Source organism: Polistes fuscatus, unplaced genomic scaffold (genome assembly GCF_010416935.1).
Source record: "Polistes fuscatus isolate 324 unplaced genomic scaffold, CU_Pfus_HIC Scaffold5, whole genome shotgun sequence".
Lineage (NCBI taxonomy): Eukaryota > Metazoa > Arthropoda > Insecta > Hymenoptera > Vespidae > Polistes > Polistes fuscatus.
The window spans coordinates 13,255,339-13,282,733 of NW_025113129.1; the positions used below are offsets into that span (position 1 = coordinate 13,255,339).

At 37.5% G+C, this 27,395-nt stretch overlaps 1 protein-coding gene and 1 long non-coding RNA gene across 3 annotated transcripts; one reads left to right on the forward strand and one right to left on the reverse strand.

Annotated features, from left to right (window-relative positions):
• The first annotated feature begins 646 nt into the window (after window positions 1–646).
• LOC122522633 (insulin gene enhancer protein ISL-1) lies at window positions 647–25,041 on the forward strand. The gene is made up of 6 exons (XM_043643862.1): window positions 647–1,815; window positions 16,826–17,012; window positions 19,873–20,177; window positions 23,413–23,714; window positions 23,832–24,053; window positions 24,145–25,041. Exons 1-6 carry the CDS (start codon window positions 1,698–1,700, stop codon window positions 24,382–24,384), a joined length of 1,374 nt encoding a protein of 457 aa, XP_043499797.1. The 5' UTR covers window positions 647–1,697; the 3' UTR covers window positions 24,385–25,041.
• On the reverse strand, window positions 17,221–27,390 carry LOC122522635. Of its 2 annotated transcripts, none has more exons than XR_006305114.1 (4): window positions 27,236–27,390; window positions 26,852–27,135; window positions 26,656–26,738; window positions 17,221–17,359 (listed from the first exon to the last, which is right to left on the reverse strand). It is a non-coding gene; the product is annotated as an uncharacterized LOC122522635 (long non-coding RNA). The 2 variants fall into 2 exon arrangements; XR_006305113.1 differs by lacking the exon at window positions 17,221–17,359 and adding an exon at window positions 24,654–24,698.
• Between the last annotated feature and the right edge of the window lie 5 nt (window positions 27,391–27,395).

Here is a 27,395-nt window from a genome sequence, read left to right on the forward strand (position 1 = left end):
GTTCCTATAGGAAGGTGCAACGACTGACAGTAGTAGTAGTAATAGTAGTAGTAGTTTAGGTAGTCAAAGAAAGAAAGAAAGAGAGAGTAAGAGGAAAGAAAGGAACGGTCGGAGGGAGAGAGAAAGCCGCGGAACGACGAATCGATTAGGTAGGTCGGCCATTTTGTATGCAGGAATCGGCATAGTCGGCGCTAGGAGGAGCACGGTAGGCGTGGCCGAGCATCGGCGTCGACTCCGCGCCGAGGACAAATCGGCCCTCGTGCAGAGTAGCACGCGCACGCGCGCATACCGCCGTCTCTCTCGCGATAGGACGGCAGCTCGTTCGCAGCGTACCGGGGGGCGTTCCGAAGGGTCCCGACGGGCCTAGTGGCACCCTTGGTGGGGGGAGGAGTCGGCTCCGAGTGGTGGGGATGGATGCTTAGAAGTGGAAGGGTGAGACTAGGTCTGCCGGCGGCGACTCGTTTCTACTATAGCGAGCGAGCCGAACAGCAGTCAGTGCCTCTCAGGGCCCCGCGTCGTCAGTCTCGTTGGGGTTGTATCGTGAGATCGCGTCTTTCTCTCTCTTTCTCTCTCTCTCTCTCTCTCCTTCTCTCTTCCCTCTCTTCCTCTTTCTCTCCGTCCGTCTATCTTTCTCTCCCTCTTTTCACCCGTCTGTCAATCCCATTCTCCTTCTTCTTCTTCTTCTACTCCTTCTCCTTCACTTCTGTCTTCCTTCCCCCCCCCCGTTCCTCCTCGTCCTCTTGGCTCGCATCTCTTTTTTCTCTTTTTCCCACGTATTTTATTTGTCTCTTTTTTGACTGGTGCGACTCCACGCATCGATCACCATCATTGTGTATACGAGAGAGAAGAAGATTCCTCCTCCGTCGGCCGTGTTCTACGCGAAAGAGAGAGAGAATTCCTTCCTCGTTACGATTCGTACGAAACGCGAGTGATAAGACGATAGGAAGAAAATAAAGCGTGAGCGAAAGACGGATCGTCTGATCGTTGTTGATGTGTCGTGACAGTTTTCTTTTTTCCTCGGCACGGTAGATGTGCTTGCAATTAAAGTACATATTTAATACTTGTGATAGCATCGGAGAAAGGAAAGGATAACTGTGCGTAAAAATTGAAAAGAATTCCAAGGGACTAACATAAGTGACAACTCGTGACGAAGGAACGTTAAACGATATTTTTTTGTATTCTTGTGTCAGGATCATTAGCGATAAAGGAGAGAGGGTACACGCTAAGGGTTTACTTGTCAGCATCGTTCAATCGCAAAATGGCGATGGTCGTCGCGAATATTTTCCCTCGAATCGTTCGTTAAACGATCTCGCGCGATAACATCGAGATCCTTCAAAATTAAATTCTAACAATTAGTCAGGAGAGTCGACTAAACGATCGATCAAACAAAGTGTACGGTAGAATAAAGAAGGAACAACGTTGAATCGCAAGTCCCATCGTTGATGACATTTTTTGAGATCAATTTGGAATAAAAATAAATACGAGAGAACTATTGGAAATAATTTTGGCGAGAAGTTTAGGAGGGAAAAGGAGGCAAGTAAATAAAAAGAAGAAGACGACGAAGAGGAAAAAGAAAAAGAAGAAAAGGTACACCGCTTCGGCCGGTGGTTTAAAAAGCCTTCAAGATTGCTCGAAAACCGTCGCGCGAGTCGCGCAGGGTTGGACGAACAGCAGAAATACGGGGTGCGTGGGCAGCTATGCAAAGGGCGGTTGCTGGCGGAGGGCCCGGGCCCTTGGGCCTTCAGGGCCCTCCAAGGTCAGTCAAAATATCCCCAGTCAACATTCAGGACGAACCCGGTGACCCGACCTCGCAAAGTACGTAATCAAATATCTTAATATATCACGCTAAATTCATTGATTTCATTTGCAAACAATTCATAGGAATAGATATCCATTTATATAAATTATAACGTAATAAGTTTTCTTTCGATTAATAACATTTTCAATATATCGTTGAAAATTACAAATTACAAGGCGTGCATTATTTTTTCAAGGAATATTTTAGTTTCGATGACGGACGTTAATGAAATGTGTTTGATAAAAGATGCATCGAACAAGGTTGATTTATCTTTTATCCTTTGATTGATCTTTCACTCGTTGGATACTTATAGAAATAACGTTGTTACAATCGTAGCTCGAGTATAGGATTCCCGAAATATTCGTAACTCGTTCGGATCTCATTCGAATCTCCTACATTTCGTGACATTAATCCCTGACAGTTCTGTCAATAACGTCGTTTTCACATTTCAAATAAAGAATATCTCCCATTTAAAATAAGATAACACGGTCCGTAATATCTCTCAGTTTCCATTTTCGTACACGGAATCGTTCGATTTAGCCTATTGAATAAAATTTATCTTAATCGAATAGAGAAACTGTTAATAACCGTACTCTATAGTAATCAATTTGATAATACATAGAAAAGTCGGAAATATGAATGAAGATTTTCATTCGAGGAATAAAATACGAACACGTGCTCTATTCCTATCAATGTGATAATAATTATTCATTTATGATCGATCCTTCGAGCCATTAAGACGTCATTTCAGACTATTAAATCGAGATCTCTTTTAAAAGGTAACAAAAATCGGTTTACGAATGGGAAAATTTCATTGAGCATTTAAGGACGCACTTTGATGAGAGTTAACGAACTAACTGTAATATTATCGTTTTTCATAAAGCTTTAATTAGGCGATTGGAGGTTCGTTAATTGAACAAAATACCTAAAAGAAATGAAGAAAGAGTGGTAGAAGATCTCATAACAGTTTAGCGGACAATTTTTGTAGTATCTGTTCGAAACCGATGTATATCTTTATGACCAATTACGATCGTTTCTCCACTTGTAAATGAGCTATTTACTTTTATTTTTGGAAAGTGTATTCGTTGGTCGATACTTGCCACGCTCGCATTCAAACGGAAATGATAAAAATAAGTCGTTGGACAAATACGAACGAAAAAGAACAAGTTTTTTAAATTTCGTCATTTTTTTCTATCAATTATTAGAATAAGAGATAATGAAGATAATAATAAAAGAAAAAAAAATAGGAAAGAAAATAGCAGAGCAAGTGTTTGGTCGTTCGTGACGCGACGCTTTGTCTAGGACTCGTAAGTTTTGCGATAAGGTCTTATCTAACGTCAACTTTTCTAGACAAACCCATCGTGAGATCTATATTATACTCTTTCTACAAAATTATCCGTTAATTATTATTTAGCAATGAAACTTCGACGATAATTACAAGAATGCAACGAGTGTAACTTAAACGAGGTCGTATCAATATAATTGTAAGTGTCCTTACTTTTTACTTATTATCATCCTACGTTTTCCGTATTTCTATTTATATACATCTTTTTTCTTTCATTTCTGTTAAATTTAGAATACAGCAAATCAGATTTATTCAAGTTTGAAAAGCAGGATACGTTGCCGGATCAACGATGAATGAATAAACGAATGAACGAGCGATCCGAATGAATGAATATATTCGTAGAAAAATGTCATATCTTATGCAAATGAAAATTAGACGTAAATTTTCTTAGCTCGCGAGCAAATACAATTTGTCATTCGTAATTTTCCAGTGAGCGGGCAAAACGAGTCAATGCCAAAATTTCGTTAAAACATCAACGATTACGTTGAAATATATTTGGAATTGGTGTAATTTGTTCGCGTAATTAAAATCCGATAACTTACTCGATCCGATTCTCTGCTACACCCAATCAAAGAATAATCGTAAAGAGGATACGTAATCGAGTTTACTAAACGATTCTAAAATCTCCGAGATAATTAATTTCTCTAATGTATCTCGCGTAACGCTTATAAAGTTTAATAAACGCATAGGATCATGGCGAGTTGATCGTGCAAAGATCGTTATAACGTACCTCGTTAAAGTCTCGACTATCGTTTCCTTCATTCGATAACACGTTAATGCGTGTTTTCAAACGATTTCAAAGTGTGAACATTTCATTCGTTGTCGTGTAATATTTAAACGATGGAATAATAAATCGCAAGAGATAGAAAGAGAAAGGAGGTAAGTTGAAATCAAGCGGTCAAACTCGATCTGCGTGCGGAGATTGGACATTCTTTGTTGGTCCATAAGCTGTCCTCGACTTATTGTTGGATATAAACGATCTCTTCAACTATTTCTAGCCCAGGGTGAAGAAAACAGCTCAAAGCTTCCAGCTAATTCACTTCATTTGTAACTCGACTCGCAATTAAAAATCGTGACAGATAAATGCACGCGTACAATGCATATTACATAGAACGCCTCGTTGTTGTCAATCATTTTCACAATTTCGGAAATAAACTCGCGAATCTTAGAATCTCTTGATGCGAAACTGCGATTGTAAGGAAGATAGTCGAATAAAAAGAGAACGAGACAAATTTGGTTAGGTCAAATTCGTGGTAATCCACGTAATTAACAAACGAATACCGACGCATAGAAAACTCGCCAATTATTTCCATCCGCGACTGCGACTAAATGACGAGATTTTGATCTCTTTAAATCTCCACTTCAAATATACGTTCGTAATTATAATCCAGGGTAATCCAAAAACCATTGGCGCATTTTTGTCGAGATACTATATATACGTATTATCAATTTACTTTCTCTTTTTTCATTTTCATTTTCATTTTTCTTCGTTTTTTTCACTTCGCGCAATTTTTCTTTCTAATTTTTGTTATATAATAAAAGAAAATGAATCAATCAAATACTTATAGAGATAAAAGTAAATTTGTATATTTCTATGCTATTTACGATAGACAAGAACAAAATTGTCCGTTCTATCGATCAACGAACGATTCAATTTCATTCTAATAATTTTCACTTTTCTTTTTTTCTCGTTTCATTCGCGGCAATGAGACAGGACATCATCGAACCAAACGATAAAGAAAGACAAACATATATATATATATACCAAGCTGAAATTCAACGTCGACGAATTTCGTGATTCTCTGAAAGGGTTTTTTTTCTTTTTTCCAAAAAAGGAATAACCAGTCATGCCGCTTTAAATCGTCGACGGTAGCAAACGACCGCGACAGAAGTGTAGGAGAGAAAGAATTAAATTTATTTTTATATTTTCTTTTTCGTCTACCTTTTCCCTCTCTCTCTCTCTCTCTTTCTCTCTCTCTTTCTCTTTCTTGTCACTCGTATATCTCCCTCTCGCTCTAGCAAACAACAGAGAGGCAAAAGTGTAGAAGAGAATTAAGTTTTTTTATATTTTTTCTTCATTTATTTATTTTTGTTTACACTCTCTCTCTCTCTCTCTCTCTCTCTGTTTTTTGCCATTCATATATCCGTCTCTATTTGATCGACTATGTTTCTTTCTCTTTGTCGTTTCTACCGATCCTACCTACTTCGGTGGGGAACGCGCGAGAACAAAATGTGCGTTGCGTCGGTTTTAATTAACGGCTCATACATTTGCATGATTAGACCCTGAAAGAGAGTTACGCGGTATCAACATTCCGTGCATCGAAAACTACCACGACATTAATGGTGGGATTCCTCTGTCCGCCGTTCACCGACGCATATAACTCTCACTGACGTCGACTTAAACATTTAAATATCTTCTTCCTTTTTATTTCTATTTTGTATCTCTTTTTTTTCTTTTTTCTTTTTATTTTCTATCCTCTTTCACTTAATTTATTTTTCTGTTCACTCTCCTTTTCGTTATAAGTATCGGTAACGCGTGTTTCTTGCTATATAACTCGAGATTTTCTCTCTCTCTCTCTCATTCTCTTTCTGCGGTTCAGTTCTTTTCGTGTGTCTCCTTTTCACCCACATCGATATCTTTGTCGTGACACGCGAGCTTGGCTTCGTAGCAACAAAGACCACATCGTAAATTAATAGATCGAATTTCGATTAGGAATGAGACGTTTCGAATGATATTTTACACGCTCCTAGATTCGCGCGTTTAGTTTGTTTTTTTTTCTTCTTCTATTTAACATTTTTCTTCGATGAATTTCAAACATTTATTTTCATTTTTCTTTCTATGACGAAGTATATCAAATTTAAGAGTAAGATAATAATACTTTTGTCGATTGAATAGTTATATAAAGTTAAGTAGGATTCTTTCGAGAATCGTGTGAGAAAGGTGTCACATCGAATTTGGGAAAATAAAAATTAATATGTATACACGTACACCTATATGCGTATATTTTGTAACAGCGTGTATAGAAACGAAACAACCCTCTCGAGTCCTCGACACGTAAGAGAACCCAATTATAACTTCTGCGTCAAGATATAAGTTCCATCGTGGAAAGTAAGCCGTCGGCCTAAGGGTCTCCCGTTCTAAACACGTAAGATCCGTTTCCTCTTCTACTTACTCGAAATAAGAAACTAATTCTTATTTTTTTTTTTTTTTACCAAACCTTATCAAATTTTTCCCAACAATCTACGTTCAAAATATAACATTTACCGGTTGTAAGATAAATCTACGAATGTGTGTAAATAATTGCGCTTATTTTAATTTAATCGAAAAAGAAGATAGAGAGAAAAAGGCTCGATATAAAAAATGAATTAAATATTTTCATACGGATACGTATCCGGTAATAAATCAAATAAATCCGTAGATTTAAAAATAATCGCGCGTATTTTAATTAAATTTCCAAAAATAATATAGAAAAAGTAGATATAATCCTGTACTTTTTCCCCTTTCCTATAAAATCCCAATTAAATACGAATATATCTCTCGAATAAAAAGAACAGAATTTTCACAAATGTTAACTTACATAAATAAAAAAAAAAAAAAAAAAGAAATAAATACACGCACGCGTATGTAACACGTACATATAGATAGGAGCCGATTTTGGGTAGAAATCATCAGCCGATTAGAGTGCAGATGTTCTCGTACGAGGATTATGAGCCGTTTCCACCCTCAAGTAGTAGATCCTTTGAGAAGGGGTGGTTGTAGGAAGGTAGGGGTGGTAGTAGACGACAGCAACGACAACGACGACGACGTAGTCGATGACGATGGCAGTGGGGGGAGGGGGGGCGGTGGGGTAAGGTCGGTTAAAACGTCGTGGGGTGAGCTTGATTGAATTATCATGAGTGTTTGCGGAGCGGCGGCGGCCTGCAATTGAATTAGGCCTGGGGCCTTTTCTAACGGCGTACGTAGACATTTATCAGGCTCTCTTGCGCAACCCCCCAACTAGTATTTTTGCTCCCTTTGTTTTGGAAAAAGTCGGTAGTCGGGACTATCGTATCTACTCTTGTCGAGACGATTTTATCGGCGTCCTACTTTTGCTTAGGATTTTAGAAATGTTACCGAGACGAAAAAGGTTCCAAGATTTACGAGGGTACGATTCGCTTCCGGGAAAATTCTACGAGAACCACGTCCCCTCGGAGTTACGAATATTATTGCTTAAAATCATCGGGTAGAATCGGCAGACAATTTTTGGCCGAAAACATTTTCAAATTGATTTAGACGAACAAATATCTCTTGTAAAATGATTATTTTATAAATGCAGAACACAAATGATATCTGTGTTGGTATATGAGAATAGATTGAAAATCTTTGGCGTGTGGAGATGCACCGGACGATAGACGAGGTGGTGGTGGTGGTGGTAGGAAGGGGGGAAAAAAAGAGTACCGCAAAGAGATAACGATGGTGACGGCACCAAATTTCCAAATGATTTATTAGAACATGGAAAGTGCAAAGAGTGTCTTGGCACGTTGCCTCGTTCGGGCAAATTGATCGCAACAAGTAGAATGAAACGTTTTGAGTAATTGCCATTATTCAGGTCGAGAATAATACATTGACGCGTTTATGCGTGTCTCTACGTGTCAGAGCACAATGACATTTTCTCACGTGGACTAAATTGGCGTGGAAAACATGTTTCGATAAAGATTTAGATAAGTTTTTATCTAACGCTAACTAGCAATTTTTCTTCGTAGTTGGCATAAACGTGTAAACAACGTTGCCATTCGAATGCACATAATAAACACGTTGCTGAACTTTGCCTCGCTAAAACAACTGATAATATTCGTTAGGGTTATTACAATGTTTTACTAATGTTTTTATTTTGCATTTAATTTTAAACAAATAATTCTATCGATTATTTACCATTTGCGTGTTACGATGAACGAAGCGAGTCGCGTAAGATCTTGAAAAAGAAAGAAAAATTATGGAAAAAATGTGAGAAGGTAAAAGGAGTAATGGGAGTACAAGAGAATATATCGTTTAAAAACTCAACATTCAGATCATTATCGCGGTTCTCGGCGAAACTAATCAGTTCGTCGATTCGATAAGCTCGTCGCATTATCGGGATGTTCGTCCGATACCGTGGACATTTTTCGTCGGCGCGGTACGCCTTTGATCTATCGGGACGCGCATTGATTTTTCGATACAACTACAGGTATCTCACGAAGAATGTCACCGTGCGTAGATAACGTTACACGTACACCTATATTGCTAATGCGTGTATATGTGTATCGTACGATTACGTATTCCGTGTCATATACGTTCGATATTATTCAACCAAATCTTTAATCATTATTTCGATATTAAATGATAACGTTAATACGTTCAACCTTATACAAAGAATTCCGAAAGAAAAAAATAACATTTCTTTTATTTTTATCGTTCGAACCATCGAATTTCCCATTTAACTTATGGAACTAGCCATATACGTCTTTTTATATATATATAAAAGCGATCTTATCGATGATTCCAAAACATTGATTTTACACCTACGCCCATTGTTCGCGAAGGAAAATCAACTATTCCCCAAATTCTATTGACTACCCTCTAAAAGGTTTTAATTATCTTTCTCTATTCGCAAATTTATCGATATTTGTACGTATAATAATTAAATAAATAATACCAGAGTACAATATAGTACACAAAAGTAAAAGCAAATGTTCAGGGCAATAAATAACTATGGACCAAGTTCGGTGAGGTTCCCTTTAAAAAAACAATTATTTACAGTTCTCGAAAAAGAATAGAATTTTAGTAGAATGTATAGTGTTTTCGCAAGGTTACACATACCCGTAATAAAATTGAAAGATAAAAGACCTATCCCGAGAAAGTAACATAGTAGATATAGGAAGGACCTTAACTAGGGGTATCTGATCGTTAAAGGGAACTAATGACGGCTCGGATGGACGAGGGCAGATCGATCTCGGTGTCGTAAAACTTTGAGGAAAGCTGGCGCCATGCGCCATAAGCCTCTCACGCCATAAGCCGCACACCATAAGCCGCACGCTGTACCACATCGGAGAACACACGGAAGGCAAACATTTTCCCAAAGAGCTTCGTTTTACAATCCTCTTCTTTCCATGGGTTAGAAAGACGTCTTACGGTCCCTTGGTGTCCTTCGGCCTAGTCCCTTCGCGGGGGCCTTCTGGGCTTCTTTTCAAAAAGGAAACAGAAAGGGAGAGAGAGAGAGAGAGAAAAAGTCTGACACCAAATGGCTCTCCTACTCGATGACCATAAACCATAAACCTACGATGTTCTATGTTTTTCTTTATCGATCTATTTTTTTCTCTCTCTGAAAAAGTGCCGCCTTTTCTTGGGTCTTCTGCTCACTGTCAACGCAATGACACCCATGTTAATTTTCTTTGAAGAATTTCTATTGGAACTGTGAAAATCATTAACCATCAATTCATAGGAAGTGTTAAGCATATGATATATTTGTATTTGACACACATAACTCTATTTTATTCAAAATAATAGCATAACATTTTAATGATATTTGGATTAGCCTAATGAGTTTTATATTTTTAGAATCGATAAGACAATAAAGGAATTTCCATTTTTATTATTATACAGGTATCTTTGTTCTATTTAAAAAAAGACAGAGATTAAACTAATCTCAAGTAATTCCACTTTTCATTAGATCAAGAAATACTAGCATAGAATTCTAAGATTAGTTTGGATTAGCTTAATTAATTTTGTATTTTTAGAATCGACGAAAGAGAGAGAGAGAAAGATTAAAAAAGAAAAGAAGAGCCATACTTTGCAGAACTTGATTTTCTAAGGAACGCAAGGTGCATATCTAACACAAGTTAACGTAACTTCGTTACCGCTTATCTCTGCATTCTGTAACGATTAACCTTCTCTCTCTTTCTCTCTCTCCATTTCTATATTCTTTATCGTTGAAAAATCTCGATAAAGTGCGTGATTTCATAGTTTCATCTTGAGCGTCGCCTGCTCTTCACCTTGTCACACTTTTTTATCCGATTATTTTCAAACTTTCCCAGAGATAGACTTTCTTCCTATATACATTCGTGTACGCGCATTTGTGTATTAGTAAAATGAATGGCTACCATATGCATCGCACACATAAACTCGTTGCAACGCGGGATTAGATAGCGAATCGTTGCTAATTGGCCCGCCGCCAAGATTTCTACCAGTTAGAACGTTGCATTTATGTCCTCGTCGTGGACTAGTCAGGTGTAACGTTATAAGCCTTTACGCCTACGAGATAGAAAGAGTTAGGAAAACGATATAAAAGAAGAAGAAGAAGAAGAAGCGCCCCGTTTACTCGCATCTCTTGCTCGTGTCTATTAAAATCAATTTCGACGTCTAGAATTGAAAGTATCGATGCTCTACTATGCCTATCTTAACGCGTATTCCTCGCTCATTAATTTACCTCATTTTCACCGATAACAGGAACACATTTTTTTTCTTGTATATCGAAGATTACATAGACTTTAATTACGAAACGTTGCGCGCGTGTATAAATTTAATGTATATATATATATATATATTATTTTATTTATTATATTATACCCAATTTGGATATTCTCTTATAAAATTGACTTTTGCAATTTTTTACGCTTGATTAGATTGTTTAGTTTTTAGAAACGAAATTCAAAGTCTTTGGTGATGTTTCGAAAAACAAACAAAAAGAAACAAAAAAAAAGATGTAGAAGAGAAAAAAGAAAAGAAAAAAAAAGAAAGAAAGAAAGACAAGGAAAAGAGGGATCGTTGGTTGGCAGGGTCCCGACCTAAACTGAGAGAAGAAGTCACACACGAATTAGAACCTGCTCTTCGGCGACGTCGGGGCGCCGGGTGGACGCAGAGGAATGCCGCTCGCTGATAAAAGCCACGGCCAACACCTACATAAATTTCACCAAGGGGATATCTAAGGACGCTCTTTCGTTCATTTAACCATACATCCTAAATTTAGTACCGGTGTGAGATGTTAGTGTGCCATCGTACTATTTCCCTTTTTTTCTTTTTTTTTTCTATTTTTTTTGGTTTTTTTTTTTAATACACCCTGCACCGATTAGAACTCGACCCATTTAACAATTTTCCACGAGCAAAAGTAGAATAACGAGCGCGATATAGATTACGGGGGAGGAAGAGGAGAGGTGGGGGGGAATAAGCAACGATTAAAAAATTCAAACGAATATTTATATTCGTACGAGTGAAAATAAAAGATAGAATAATCTTGTATTCTTATTGTTAGTAATAATGTTTTCGTTTACGATCGACATAGGTAGAGTTCGCTATCTCGATAGAAGTAACATTAGATTAAAACAAATCTGAAAAGCATCGTTTCGATATCTCGATCTAATAAGAAGCAACAATGTTCTCTCTCTCTCCTTTCTCTTTCACACACACGCACTTTAGAAGCTGTTTCTCTTTCTATTCCATAAAATCTATGGAGTGTAAGATATCCAAGAAGAGAACACGTTTCAACGGATCATTCGATGCGATCATTCGATGCGATCATCTCGATTATGTGTATTCTTCATCGAACCGAACCGGTGAAAGCTTACCGAATGCGCGTACACATTCGTACAAACACAAACTCGCATGAACGCGTAGGATAGCCACGCATACTTAAAGACGAACACACTTGTATGGTAGAAACGAGAGCCGCGACTTGTAAGGTGCATTCCCGATCCTGCTACGAAACTCGCCGGGCTGGACAAAAAAAGGGAAATAATTAGCGGAGGTGTTAATGAAATACCAAACGAACGCCGTGGGACACCAGGTCGGCGCCTCTGAACTGCCAAGCAGACATCCTCGACATAGGACCCGGCGCCGTTTTCTCTACCATCCTCGTCCTCGTCCTCGTCCTCGTCCTTTTCCTTTTTTTTTTATCGATAACTGTATACTCCTCCAATCTTATCCTTTCCTTTCCTTTCTTTCTTTTCCTTTTTTCTTTTTTTTTTTTATCAATTTCGTCTTATACGAACAAAAATTCCACGTGTACTCGTATTCATGTTCGAAGTATTTTTAAATCATTCTTATGTAGAAATAGATATCAATCTAATATACTTGAAATCACACTTTTATATCATTTCGATCGTATCGAGCCTTTAGCATTTTCGCACGAAATTAGTATTCTTCGACGTAATTCACTCTCGATCATTCGTGATTAATTTCCCTGTAAGATCCCTATCGTTTATCACGACATCGATTCGATTCATCATTCATCGTTATCGTTCTCGTAACATTGCAAACAATTCCATAGTGGAACTCGAAGGAGAGAGGCTTACTATTTTCGTCTCTCTTCCTTTCTCGGAAAGAAGGTTTAGACAAAATAAAAAAGGAAAAAGAGATCGGAAAGATATCGGTCGAACAAAAAGTAACAATTCGCCACCCACGTTCTCTCCACCGGTAGCACCCGGCCCTTCCCCCACTCTTTCTACCTCTCTCGAATTCTTCTTTTTCTTTTTTCCTTTTCTTTTTTTTTTCTCTCCTACAAGGCGGCTTCTACTCGCATAATTTTATTATCCTTTCGCAGCGTGTCACCAAAATCCAGTTTTGCTACCGATCAATCCAGTCTACCGCGTGAAATTTGAGATCTACTTTCGTCGAGCCACGGTAATCCTTCAAATCTCGCGACGTTGATATCCCTTTTTTCCCCCATACATTTGACTACCTTTCTTTCATTTATTAATAATAACGAAATATTAATAAAATACATAAGTCGATTGAAATATCCAAATTTGAATGAGTCGAGTAAAAATATACGAATAATAATCTTATGTTAGGATAAATCAAGTGCTTATACTTTCTACTATTAGTGATAATTAAAAAAATGACCTATCTTATATAACAATAAATGACGAAAGAAAAAATGTTATCTGCTATGCATAAACTTTTATAATAATTATTATTACAACGTAGTACAAAGAAAGTAAGGAGGAGTTTTCGTCGGAACGAAAATACAAAAGGATTGTCAGGAAGGGTGAGGAAGGGGGGGAGCATAAGTACGCGTTCGGATACTCGGATGTTCCTTATTTATGCGGCGCGTAAAGAAGCTTCGACTACACGAGTGGTACAACCCTTGAACTATATATATATGTATACATTTATGTGTGTGATGCTCGTACGCACGACCAGATTTAAAAGAGAGAGTGAGAGAGAGATACGAAGCGGTGTGGTCGTCTCTGGAAGCTAATGGGACGCCGACGCGTTTTCTTTCTCTCTTGCACTCACGTGGTACACACTTATAGGATGATATTTTTCTTTCTCTCTTTTCCTTACCCGAATCCCTTTGATCCTGACCGACCTTGCCCTCGTCTCTCTTTTTCTCCTTTCTTCCCTCGCACCTCCAACTCTTTCTCTCTCTATACACTCGTATTTTCCTTCTCTTTCTTTACTTCCTTCTTACACTCCTGACCTTATCCCGAACAGTCTCGAGAATTTTCATGGTGGTCGCACGCGTTCCATTCGAAAGGAAAAAAAGTTTCGTCTCCTCTTTAACACTGTATCGAATAGGCGAGAAAAATAGCGAAGAACGCGCGTAACGCGGGACCTTACTTTTCATTTCCATTTAACTTTTCTTTCTTTTTTTTTATTTTGAAGCACGTGGACGGCCAGTTGGTTATTTGCTCGTTTGGCGTACCCCCCCAAGGATGGTTTGGAAAGATAATTATCGGATACATCTAATGACTTTTTCACTTAAATATAAGACACAAGTTTGAATAAAATTAGAATAAAAATGTTTTTTCTTTTTCTGTTTTCTTTATTTTTTCGGTATTTATAAATCTGGTTGATTCTTTGGAAGATTTGTCAGGGAAGAAGGGGGGTGATATTGTTGTTTAAAAAAAAAAGGAATGTACGCTCGGCAAAGTTGTCGTACAAATCGTCAGACGTCGTCGCGTGAATTTATGACGACACAGCATCCGAAACAGACCGTTTTACGTTTTTTGTATAGGATGTGGTGCTCGATGGTCCCGACTACGGAGAATCCTCTGGTGGTGGTCGGGCTTTTTTATCGGCCGACTCTACGGAGACGCGTTGACATGGAGAAAGAGAAGAAAACTCGCGGACCGTTTCGGTATCCACAAAAAGATACACGATTTCTACGTTCCAAACAAAACCGGCTCGATCCTATCGCCGAGTGAACAAAAAATACGATTTTTTGGTATCTTTGAGAGAAAGAGAGAGAGAGGAAGAGAGAGACGTAATTTACTAATGACCGTCCTGTCATTCTTTTCCTATCGGTGCGATATCAAAATACCATTTGAAATCCTACCTCAGGATCATAACGAGTTTCTTAATTACATTTACCAGAATATAATTTATACCGAACAAATATTAAAATCTTTATTAATTTTACCCACGGATTAACGTTGCTCGTAAAAAGAAATAGAAGGCAAAAAAATATGAAGCAAACGTAATAATGGAGGCACCAAATTTGCACGCGTGTACGCAATTACTTTGAAAATTGATGACAAGTATATCTATAAGAGTAAAAAAAAGAAAATAAAATTCACCTCGAATATATACGTACCAACAGCACCATTCGCGTGAATCGTCGTAAGATCGAGTAGAATCACAATTTGCGAGAAAGAAACTACGAATAATTTTCTAAATACAAAAAAAAACACAAATCAATGATACATATATATATACATATATATAATCCAACTTAAGTTACGTAGAGAGAAAATAATCGAAAGAGTTAAAAAGCACGTATGACAGAGAAGAAGAAGAAGACACGGGTTCTCTAATCGGTCAGTCGTCTTGTTGTCTCCGGAATCTGCGCAAAACTCGCGCAGAAACGTTTAGGCGCCGACTCCGATGGAGTTTCGGCATCCGGTTTCCCCTGGGCGGAGTTTCGAAGCCCCCTTTTCATACACCAAGAACCGCCCATGTCTACACCCTTGTATGCTCCTCTCTCTCTCTCTCTCTCTCACACACACTTTCTCTGTATATCCTTTTTCTTGTTCAGTCTATCTTTCTCGTCGGCATTTCTTCGGCAACGCGGACGCGCAAACGCGTCCCGAGAAAACGGCAGCTAATTTCGGAAGCGGCCGACCGCAGTGGCGCAGCCACCACTGTCGATGCTGTGCCTGTTTCACCATCTCCTTCTTCGAATCTTCTTATTCTTATCATCTTCTCTCTCTTTCTCTCTCTTTCTCTTTTTCTCTCTGTTAGTCGATTGCTCTATCTTTTTCTTCTTTCTCTCTCCTCTTCTCTTTTTCCGAGCTGTTTGTCTCTCTCTTTGTCTCTCTCTCTCTCTCTCTCTTTATAAATCGTGTCTCCTTTTACATCGATTCAGTGTATGGTGTCGTTCTGTCCTTCTTGCATTTTTATTCATTTTTATTTTATTTTATTTTATTATTTTGTTATTTTTCTCATCGACGTTCTCCCATTGAAAAGTTCGAAGTTCGTGAATTATACTTTGACATGTCCAAATATTGTTCATACAAAAGATCATTGGAAAATTGTTGTTTAGAAGAATAATGAAATGTTGTAAAGAGGTGTTGTATATCGTGACAGTTCTCACCCCGACATACTGGAATAATATCTACTTTATTGTTTTAGGTATTCTTCTTATTATTGTAATTTATATCTTTGATATCGTATAAATATTCAATAAATATGTCAATTTATTTGAATAGTGCGTAGGTGTGAAATCACGAGTTTAAAGAATGGATCCGTTGGGTGGGATCCGTTTTTTAAAAAATACGAGTGAAATTGTGAATACCAAACATTCGTATAATCTAATAACGTTTCGATGAAACGTATAAAGGGAATATCGTAGGAGTTGTTTCCAGGAAAGGGAATTATCGATTCGCGTAATGGCGGAGTTGAAGAAAACCATGCTATAGTTTAGTTATAAAGTATAAGAAAAGTATAAATGAAAAACGTTCAAATTCGTTGACGTTCGAGAAATTGATGAATCGAATGATATTCTGTCGGTGCATCGTAGTCGAGTACGATGATCGAGCAAGTTCCTAAAAGATGATCCGCGAGCATTTAATTAAATCGATTGATCGAATGTAAGAGCAATGAAGTGTTGAAAAAGTGTTGCGACTCGATAAATCATCGTGTCTTTCATTGTAATATCGATCTCATGATTTTTCACCATTCTTATTTCCTTTCTCTCTTTCACTCGGCCTCCATTTTGTTTCGTTTAAAGCGTCGCTGTTATCGGAGGAAGAAAACTTGTTCGTGATAATCGATACGTGAGTGACACTCAATTACATCATTAATCGTCGTCCAATCGACGGAATATACAATTCGATCGTTTCTTATTCGAGTTGTTTCTAATTTCAATAACGATCGATCAAACATAAATGGAAAGTAATAAAACTCGTTGGAGAATATTAACGTTTTAATTATCGAGTCTATAAAAATCACGAATTTTTCTGATTTTTCTTATTCAATTATGTATATAACGTATTTCAATTATAGTTTGTTTGTTTAATCATACTAATATTTTACACGTACACATTCGATTATTGTGTTGAACGCCAGAAAATATTCAATCGACAAATAAAGTAAAAGTAGATAATTCATTCTAATCTTAAGATCCGTAGGTAAGAATGGAAAAATAAAAATGAATAGCTACCCTTATAATCTTTGAACATCTCACGTTGGGAAGAAATTTGAATAGAAAAATATTGTTGATTTTCAGAAGGGCGGAGCTCTCATTGTGTTGGCTGCGGGGGCCGAATTCACGACCAGTGGATTTTGAGGGTGGCACCGAATCTCGAGTGGCACGCCGCTTGTTTGAAGTGTGCCGAGTGTCAGCAATTTTTGGACGAGCATTGCACCTGCTTCGTTCGCGACGGGAAGACCTACTGCAAGGGAGATTACGTCAGGTGAGCGCAAAAACAAAAAATCAAAGTAAGCAGCACGAGTAATCATTTCGCGAAAGAAGAAAAACAACGTTCTTCTTTCTCTAAGAAAAATGGAGAAAGTTAGAAACCCAGACGCCCAACCCTTTGAAAGATCCTTCCACGAAATTCTTATTCGACGAAACACGCGCTATCCCTTTCTTCTTATCCTTATCGGTTTTCGTATTTTTCCTTTTTACGATCCGCCGTCATAAAACTCGCGGTTGCTGCCTATGGTAGTACCGTTGATGCTGTTGTTGCGATGGCGATGATGCTAATATTGCTGGTGGTAGTGGTGGTGGTGGTGGTGGTGGTTCTGCTGCTGGAGCGGTCTTGAAAAAAAGAATAGAAAGAGAAAGATACGCGTTCACGAATTCCAGGAAAAAGGTGGAAGGCGTACGCTCGAATCCCGATCGAAGTCTGCGGTATGGTAATTAATGCAAAACTGTCCCTCTTGTCACTAAGAACTCGCTACATTCTCTCTCTTTCTCTCCTTTACTCACACCTACATAGATACATTCGTGTATACATACGTACGCATATATATGTTGGTAACACGCGATAGGACGTAGCCGAGGAGGCTGACCGGGATTGAAAAGGAATAAAGAAACGCGTTCTGGAGGAATAAAAGAGAGAGAAGGAAGAAAAAAGGAAATGAGAAAAAGAGAGAAAGAGAGAGAGAGAGAACGACTGGGAAGTATTTTTATCTGTGAACCCGTAGCAACGAGTAACAAACGCCATATAAACTCCGATCGAGTCGTCCTGTTTCGTTCGAACGAAAAACCAAACCAAACCAAACCAAACGAAATGAAACGAAACGAAAAGTTGTCTCGTCTCGTCTCGTCTCGTCTCGTTTTCGTCTTCGTCTTCGTCTTCGTCTCGTTTCGTATCCTCGCGTAATGTTGCCATGTAGGTATGCAACGTGTTCGAGACGAAAGAACATGTGCGGACGGTTCGCGCGTGCAACTGCAACGAAAAAAAAGATAGAAAAAACACGAGAGTATAGTAACGTTGCTCGCGCCGAGCTTGCGGAATTAAATCCGACGACGGATCGAAGCTTTCGACGACGGGAGACGAATCTCTCTCTCTCTCTTTTTCCCTTTTTTACGTCTTCTTTCTTTTTGTTTTTCAAAGTTCTTCCGGACAACGTACAAATTTCGCAAAGACGCGGAGGGTGTGTTTTTTGTTTGTAAAAGAATAAAAATCAAATGGGATTGTCCAATTATAAATAAGACGCGTGCTAAATGGGGACGGCATTAACGTCGATCGAATTTAAATGGCGGGAAAAACTCTCTTTCTCTCTCTCTCTCGTCCGGATATTTCTTCGTCGATTTGTTTACGATAAAAAAAACAAAGATCTTTTATGTCACTTTTCTTCTCGGTATTCTTTTTTATTTTTTTGGCGTACACACTCGGGGAGTAATTTTTGGAGCCAATGCAACTTGAGCTTTTTTTACCCGTCCCCAGCCGTCTTTTTTTCTGGCAGGTACGATTTCGACGTGGACCAAATATTTTTCTCCCTCGGGGACAGGCCGTTTATTTGCATTGATCCGTCAAACGTCGAAACGCCTTGGAAAGGCCGAACGAGAGAGAGAAGAGAAGAAGAAGAAGAGAGAGACTGGCGTATCCGGTCGACTCCGGTGAATTCTCTCCAAGACACGACATTCGCCGGTTAACTTGTTTGTTGTCCCTGTCGCTTAGTCTCAAAAGTCAAAACGAGAGGAGCGAGCTGATTTTTTTTCACGATTTTTCGGTAGCTACTCGATGATTCTACTTCGAATATCGACGAAAAATTCGTCGTCTTTTATTTTTTTCCGATTAGCAAAGAAAAATGTATCGATAGTAGTCGTATTCCTCCTAGCATCCGACTATGAATTCGCGATTATATACGCCTACGAAGAATATTTTAATATAATATTCGGTTTCATCCCTTAAAATCGATTTTCTAAACGCAAAGTTCGCGAATGCCGTAACACGCGAACATAAATAACACTCCCCGCGTGTAGTACACGCTTGTTTATGTTTCGTTTCTATACGATATTACGATATATCAGAAAATATAGGAAGGTTATTGTAGGATCGGGTCAGAATACTAGCCAATCGAGTCATATATTTCGAGTCGATGCGAAACGTTCGGTCGGATTATGAGCGTGCACCGAGAGCCACCCGTGCGATTCGTGCTATGCACTATCAGATATTGAAGTATATCATAACTTATGGGAAACGAGCGAGAGAGAGGGAGGGAGGGGAGAGCCTAGGATGCTATCGAGATTAGGATGCACGCCAATAAATATTATCTCTCTCTCTCTCTCGCTTTCGTTCAACAACCTGGTGCCTGCTCTAGCGCAAACTACAAACTACGTAAGCCATATTCGCAAAGTGTATGAGAATATCGAACGATAAATGTGCATTTTCATGATAACTTTAACAAATCCGATAACTCGTCTATCTATTTCTCGAAAGAAGAAAATTATTAAAATTCATGACTTTTCTATTTATCTAAATACTTATATATTTCTTTGTTTCTATCGTTAATATAAATTACGTATGGTTTGTCGGATTTTTACAAATTTTAATATTAACTGCGACGATAACAATAGGGATTGTCGACGCCAACGCAACTACCAATTACGGTACAACCAGCCAATTTAACTCGGACATCGTGAATTCTACCAGAAATCTTTCTTTATAGATATATAATCGATCATGCTAATGATACCTGGCTACGTTCCATACATTCGTTATCCAAATATTTCTCATTGTCGATTGAAATCACGAATAATACAAATGTATCTTACGTACTGTGTATGCGTTAACGATGAATTTTCATCTTGAAACGTTTCAGATTGTTCGGAACGAAGTGCGACAAGTGCAGTCAGTGTTTCAGCAAGAACGAGTACGTGATGAGGGCAAAGACCAAGATCTACCACGTGAATTGTTTTCGTTGTTCAGCTTGCATGAGGAAGCTTTTACCGGGCGATGAATTCGCCCTTAGACAGGACGGACTTTTTTGTATGCACGATCACGACGTACTAGAAAGTGGAAAATTTTGTTCGGCTACTGGCGGTGTACCAGGCAGCGAGAACAACAACAACGCTTCCTTGACAAACAATAATCATCATTTGCATCCAAACGACGGTTCGATGTCGGGTAAGGAAGGAATTGAATTTATTTTTACGCAAAATTATTCGATTATTTTGATTCCACCAAAAAAGAAATAAGAAAAAGAAACGAGAATAAGAAGAAGGAGAAGAAGAAGAAGAAGAAGACGAGGCGTTTTCTTGTTTAAGAAAAAAGCAAAAGACACGCGAGAAAAAAAGAAAAAAAGAGAAAAAAGAGACGCTTGGATCGTGCGTAGTTATGTACGACAGTAGTTGGCAGGGTGGTGTTACATTTGACACCTCTCGTATACTCTAAAGACTTGTCAAACCACTGTCCGTCGGCTTGAGATTCGTTTTCGAGTAGTAGATACTTTTCGAGTTTGAGATAGAATGAGTCGAGACGAGAGAGATTTCGGCTTGCTGCTCCAATGATTTCCATACAGGAATCACGATGATAAACAGAGCACAAAAGATGAAATGAGTTACCGTGTCACGTTGTGGTGACACGTTCGTACCATACTGTTTGCATTGGAATTAGCGAGCAAAATTTATTCCTCTCCCTCTCTCTCTCTAATCTTTTTACCTCGTACCCTTTCTGGTACATATTCCTAGTCACGTTTTTAACCATAAAGTAGAATCACTCGTTTCGGTCTAATCGAAATGTAATTTACGTTACGTACAATATCCTTTAGATTGCATTGCTTGTGATAATAACTTGTTTACCCTATCTCTTAATGAAATCTTTCTAATAGCATATTAATTACTTCTTTACTAAAACAACTTTCAAATATTTTTACAAATTATTTTCGACAAACATTATCCTTATCTTTATCGTATAACTAGTTTGTATATAATTATTCGTTTTATAAAAAGAAAAGAAAAGAATTCGTTGAAAACGTTTCTAAAATATTTTCTCTCTCGCTGCTATCTCTCTCTCTCTCTCTTTTTCTCTACCGTAGTCTAAACCGTAAAAACGATCATAGTAGATTATCATAGATTATTAGATCGTTCATAATTCAATATCGAACACCTCGGACGTACTCATATTACCTAATATGGGCGGTGGTGGATGGACATTGAGCCATGTAATCCCACGCGTGTAGGAAGAGGGTGTAGTGGTCAAGCCTTTAAGGTCTCAACGGCTTCAATTATCAACACCTAATTACACGTGGCGATCCTAACACAACACTATAGTCGTTCTAGTCATCGTCCTCGTTGTTGTCGCCATCGACGGAAATCCCTTGTATTTCGTAGACAGGCTTTATACCCTCGGGCAGGGAACCCTTTTGTAAATTTGCTCTTTGTACCCCCCGATATTCGACAAGAATCCTTCCGACGTTTTGATCCCGCGAATAAATTTCATTAGGACGAGCTCGTTATCCTGGAATTATTTCTAAATTCATACATCGAATTAATGTCCTCGGTATTGCTTAAATATCTTAGATATGTTTCTTCTTTTACACTTCATTATTTTGTAAATGATTATTTTGGCAAATGAACGAGCCAATGAAGTTGAAATGTCGTCAACGGTGGAATATGTCTGTTGGTATTAAGCCAAGATGAAATTTATTCTCGTTGTAAATGCGAGACGTTAAGTTGAACGTATGGATTTATATTACGGTCATTACTGATCTCCCCCACCCCCTTTCGATGAGAGAGAGAGAGAGAAATGACCATTCGACGTTCATCTTACGAGCAAACAAAGCTCGATTATTTCGTTCTATTTTTAAATGTGCCACCGCAACGATAATGTATTTTTTTTTTTACATAAGGGTAGTTATTCCGAAATCGAAATGACTATTTCTTCTTTTTCTTTTTTCTTCTTTTTTTTTTTCAAAATGATCCTCGTCCGCTGACAGTCTTCGTCCTCTATCTTCTTCCATAGTATTTGCTTAGGATACCAAAAATAGCCAGAAAAGATTTCATTTGTCCAGCAAGATGTTCTTGCATTTATCCTCCTTCTGTTTTACCGTCGGCAAACAATCGATTCCATCGAAAGACGAAAGTTCTCTGTCTTGTACCAACTCTACGAACCCTTCACCCCTTTTAAACCCTTATTTAGACGATCCAAATTCCATTTCGTCGTGTACATTGAATACCATTTGACAGATTTCTCACAGAGATCAATTTTCTCTTTCTCTCTATTTTTTTCTTCATCGCGTTGTTGTAGATATCGGCAAACGCAGTGGCATCTTTAAAAATTAATTTAACGATTCGCAAAAATTTCATTTTTCTTTCCTTTCCAATCTTTCTTCTAAAATTAACCGTTTAAGTGTCAGAGTTTGATCCGAGTCAAGTTTTATCGCAAAGTATAAATTTATACGCTACGTCATAGTTTAAAAAATGATCGTTTTATTATTTTAACTTTTTTTTTTTATAACGTCGATAACCTTGAAGTTGAATTCAATGAATTCTTCAGGTGTTCGTACCAAAATTATCTACTCGTCTATCAGTTTTATATAAATTGCTAATAGTACCCTACGATTAATTATCATTTCTTATTAATTAGCGTTATTTCGTATTCTTTTGATATAAGATCGATGACCTCGCTGCGTAAATCCGTATATTTAGAAAGATAATGATTATTAAGATATTCCTGAGAGTTCGATTCAACGAATTTGTTCGTCTTCTTTAAAAAAAAATAAATTTCCGAAGGACTCCGGCGAAGCACCGTAAATCAAATAGAACCAATAGAAGGAACTTGGGAACGTACTCCAGGGGAAGAACCGACAGACTCGATGTTATCCAAGGACGTGCACGGAACGCGAGCTCTATGGTCACGAATGCGCGGATCCGAGTTTGCTCATCGACAATATTGTTTCTTCGTTCTTCTGCTCTCTCGAGTTCTTGTGCCGCGAGAGGAAAAAGAAAGAGAGAAAGAGACGCGATCGTCGTCGGTGCCCTTTGCGTTCTTCACCGGCCATATTGAAACAGTATCCGGATCTCCCATTAGCTCGGACCTCGAGCGTTTTGCAGGACCGGTTGGTACGATACCAACGGTACGATACCAACGGTACGATACCTACGTTCGCTTCCCATAAGGGCACCGCTTCTCTTCAAACGTTTTCCACCCTTCGACGAGTTCGTGAAAGTCACTAGCTATAGTCTTGCAAATATTTTATTTAATCTTGGAAATAAATTCGATCGATTCGTCAAGATTCTCCTTTTTATTATCCTCCTGGCGTCAATAAAAATAAAAAAATAAAACCTAATATTACTACCCGATACTTAATTCTTTATTAAATATCAATCGAATTTGATTTTTTTGTTTTTGTTTTTTTTAGACTCTGGATCAGAGAGTGGTTCTCATAAGGCCGGTGTAGGTGGTGCAAGAGGAACAGGAAGTCACAAGAGCGGTGGTGGTTCCGATGGAAAACCAACACGAGTTCGTACGGTTTTGAACGAGAAACAGCTTCATACTTTGAGAACGTGTTACGCTGCAAATCCAAGACCAGACGCATTGATGAAGGAACAATTGGTAGAAATGACGGGTCTAAGTCCAAGAGTGATCAGGGTATGGTTTCAAAACAAGAGATGTAAGGATAAGAAGAAGACGATAGCGATGAAACAACAAATGCAAGAGAAGGTAATAAAATAAACGTTGTCCTCTTTCACTAAACTACTAATTAACGTAAATAATATATTATTTGAATTGTTGTTCTCTTTTATTCATAACTGATTTTATTGATCTAATGGATCGAAGTGCTTTCCGTTGCAGGACGGGCGTAAACTGGGTTTCGGCGGTATGCATGGGATCCCAATGGTGGCGAGTAGCCCTGTGAGACACGAAAGCCCCATCGGCATGACCCCTTTGGAAGTGCAAGCCTATCAACCACCTTGGAAAGCTCTATCGGACTTTGCCTTGCATACGGATCTCGATAGGTTGGATCCGAATGCACCAGCCTTCCATCATTTGGTTTCTCAGGTAAATACAATACCTGCGTTATATTGATTCGTATATACAGGCAATATAATTAATGGATTAGCATATAAATATATATTTGTTTAAATTTCAGATGCATGGATACGACATACACGGAGGAGCCCCGCCACAGCTTCCACCTCCAGGAATGCTCGGTGGTCCGATGAACGACGGGGGTGGCGGTGGAGGTGGTGGTCCTTTACCTCCGCCAGGTCCTCATCATCCTGGAGGTGGTGGTCCGGATATGGGACAACATCCTGACAGTACCGACAGTTACGTCACTTATCTCGAAAGTGACAGCGATTCGCTGCATCACGATACGGGTAGTCCATAGTGTCGTACCTATCGTCTATGGCTCGCTCATGGCAAGACTCTAAGTCTACCACGGTTCAAGATAATGATCAACGTGGTGTTGATCGTGACCTTAAGATCTCTCCATTGACAAGAAAGAAGCTTGATGACGAGTAATGACGAGAAGATGAACGGGAGACTTGTGAACGAACATTCGATCTCTTTCTATTTCTCGTTCAATTTCTTTTTCTGTCTCTCTCTCTTCCTCCTTGTATTTTTTTTATTTCCTTCCCTTTATTTTTTTTTTTTTTATTTCTTTCTCTGCCTTATTGTCGTCGTCGTCGTCGATGATGAATTCTATATAGGACAAATAATGCTCATGGAAGCACACCGATGTAGATCCGTTTAGTAAGTTTTATTAGATGAAAGAAATATAAGGGGTTAGAGAAAATGTGCGAATCTCCCGAAATCGAAACTTTAGCTCGAGACGAATAGTATTTATTTAGGAATCTACGAACAACGATAGTAAGTATTGTATTATAGGAGGAAGAAAGGATATACGTATTAAGGAAAAAACTATGCTGAACAATGAAAGTTTGGTCATGCGAACAAGAAATGTTACTGCGATCAACCAATTTCTAATTTCTTTTCACAGGACAAATTGTGATCAGTCCTTTTAATAAAAAATTGATCGATTGTGGGACTCGAGTTTTTAATTCAAGCCAATAGTGAAATATTTTGCGCTAGAGAAAAAGTATAATGCGGAATCTTTGTACTTTTTATTATATATTTATATTGTTTTCGGAAAATATTTTTGTTTTTGCTTAGAACGGAACGACAAATTTAATTCGATAATAAAATTAAACGATATATATTTCTTTTCTCAATTAATTATAAGATATCATTTCTCTTCACTCAAAAATCTAGAACAGGGCTTCCCAAATTTTTGTGGCCTGAGAACCATTTTTAAGAAGGATAATTTTTAAATAGACTATTTAATTCTCCTAAAAAATATGTGCGCGAGTAAACTACTAGAATATTTGAAATATTTAACACGACCCATGCTTTGGCAATCTCTGATCTAGAATATACGATTTATTTGTGAAAATAAATCAATCTTATCCTTGTTCTTGAAAATTAAAAAAAAAATCATCTTGTTAAGATTCCTTTTCCCGTTGCGCTAAATCATATTATTATAATTTCAAGTAACGATAACAAGCCGTTGTTTCAACTTACACTTACAAAACTCAAAGATTCATCATAGAATATTATAATTATTTGTTCTAATAGCATGAAATTCAATGGCCAAAGTATTTGATCCTCGACAATTTTGAAATACTTATTGCATTTGGTCTCTAATAAGACTAAGAATTTTGACCAAACACAGCACCTATCCCAAAGGGTGAGGGGAGGCGAGAAAGAAGGCGATAAAACAAATCACCGATGGTGTTTAAAAAAAAAAGAAATATAATAAATATTTCCAACGATAGCGTACGATGACAACTCTTGTACGAAGTGTACATAATTATTGTTAACGTCGTTGCTGTAAATTGAATTGATTTTAGGATCATTAATGCGCTCAGGCCCAAATAATAATAATAATAATAATGATAATAGTAATAATAATAATAATAATAATAATAATATTAACATAATTAATATAAATAGCGAATGACGTATACATGCTGATGTTATATTTAATAGTTACACGCTATCTCGATTATGTTGTAAGTTCATAAACATCTTCTCAGAAACTTAAATGCAATCCTTAAGTATCATTCTTTTTTCTTCTTTTTTTTTTTAATTTTTATTTTTATTTTTATTTTTATTTTTCAATGAACGTGCGCGTGCAAGGCAAAAACTCTTTGACGATTTGATTTCAACAAAAATACAGACACAAAAAGAAAAAAGAAAGAAAGAAGGAAAAAGAAAAAAATACCAAAGTGTGCGAGCTTAAAGAAAAATAATAGGAGAGAAACGCACTAAATTGTAAATAAAATACTCCGGTAAATTATAGAATTTATAATTAGGACAGTTCGTTTGGTAGAAATGGCGGGTCGTTTTGTGTGCGCACACTTTTATGCTCGCCATGTTGGGTGTTTGTATAGAAACGTTACACGTCGCTCTCTTGTATGTACATGTTTAAAAAAAAAAAAAAGAAGGAAAAAAGAAAGAAAAAAGAAGAAAAAAATCCATGTAGTTTTAACGTTTCGTAATTCGTTCGAAAACATCTTCGAATTTGTATAATATTTCTATACCGGCACACTGAATGTAATAAACTGTCTAACTAATTTGATTCTCGTTTTATATTTACCAATTTCTCTTCGTTCTTTTTTCTTTGATTTGATCACAATGCCTTGATCTCTGCATTAATGCTTCATTAATTATTGCTGATCACTGGAATACCAAACATTCTCTTTAAAATAACTATACCAGTAACAAGATTGGAAAAAATGTATATTGCCATATGATCAAGTATAATTCAACTTCAGGATTTATCTATTGCTTACCTAATCTATCGTCGATTATTTAATACAAACATTTAAATTGACATCAATTTTGATAATGATAATCATTTAAATTCAAACCACTTGGCTCTTGTTGCAATATCCTTTGCAGAGTCTCGTTCACTTGGCATCATGAGAGAAATCGACTAACTCTGATAACTACTTTAAGATCGAAACATCCTTTTTACATAAATGAGAGGTCCTAGATCAACTATCTCCAAATTTCATTCTTTTTTCATTTTTATAGTAGGTTAAACTTTTTGTGGAATTGATGTATGACATATTAGCTGCAATCAAAAGCACATTGCATAATTTGAATGTAACCTTAAAATCTTTCACAAGAACTGATTCAATATTTTGGACTACTTGCAATTACAAAATATTTACCTTCATTACTCCACAATAACGGGGTCTTGACATAAAATAAAATCAATTCGAGTACAACTGAATCCATCATTTTCATCCCGAAATAAATCACAGAAAAAACCATATAAAACACAATAATTAAACTCTCACTGTGGCACGAGCGTTTGCTTTCGATAAAGGT

Excerpts from the sequence above, each read along its gene's own strand:
- LOC122522633 (XM_043643862.1), top strand. The coding sequence starts at position 1,698 with ATGCAAAGGGCGGTTGCTGGCGGAGGGCCCGGGCCCTTGGGCCTTCAG. Across the intron at positions 1,816-16,825 it reads CGGTGACCCGACCTCGCAAA|AAGGGCGGAGCTCTCATTGT; the intron begins GTACGTAATCAA and ends GTTGATTTTCAG. Across the intron at positions 17,013-19,872 it reads TGCAAGGGAGATTACGTCAG|ATTGTTCGGAACGAAGTGCG; the intron begins GTGAGCGCAAAA and ends GAAACGTTTCAG.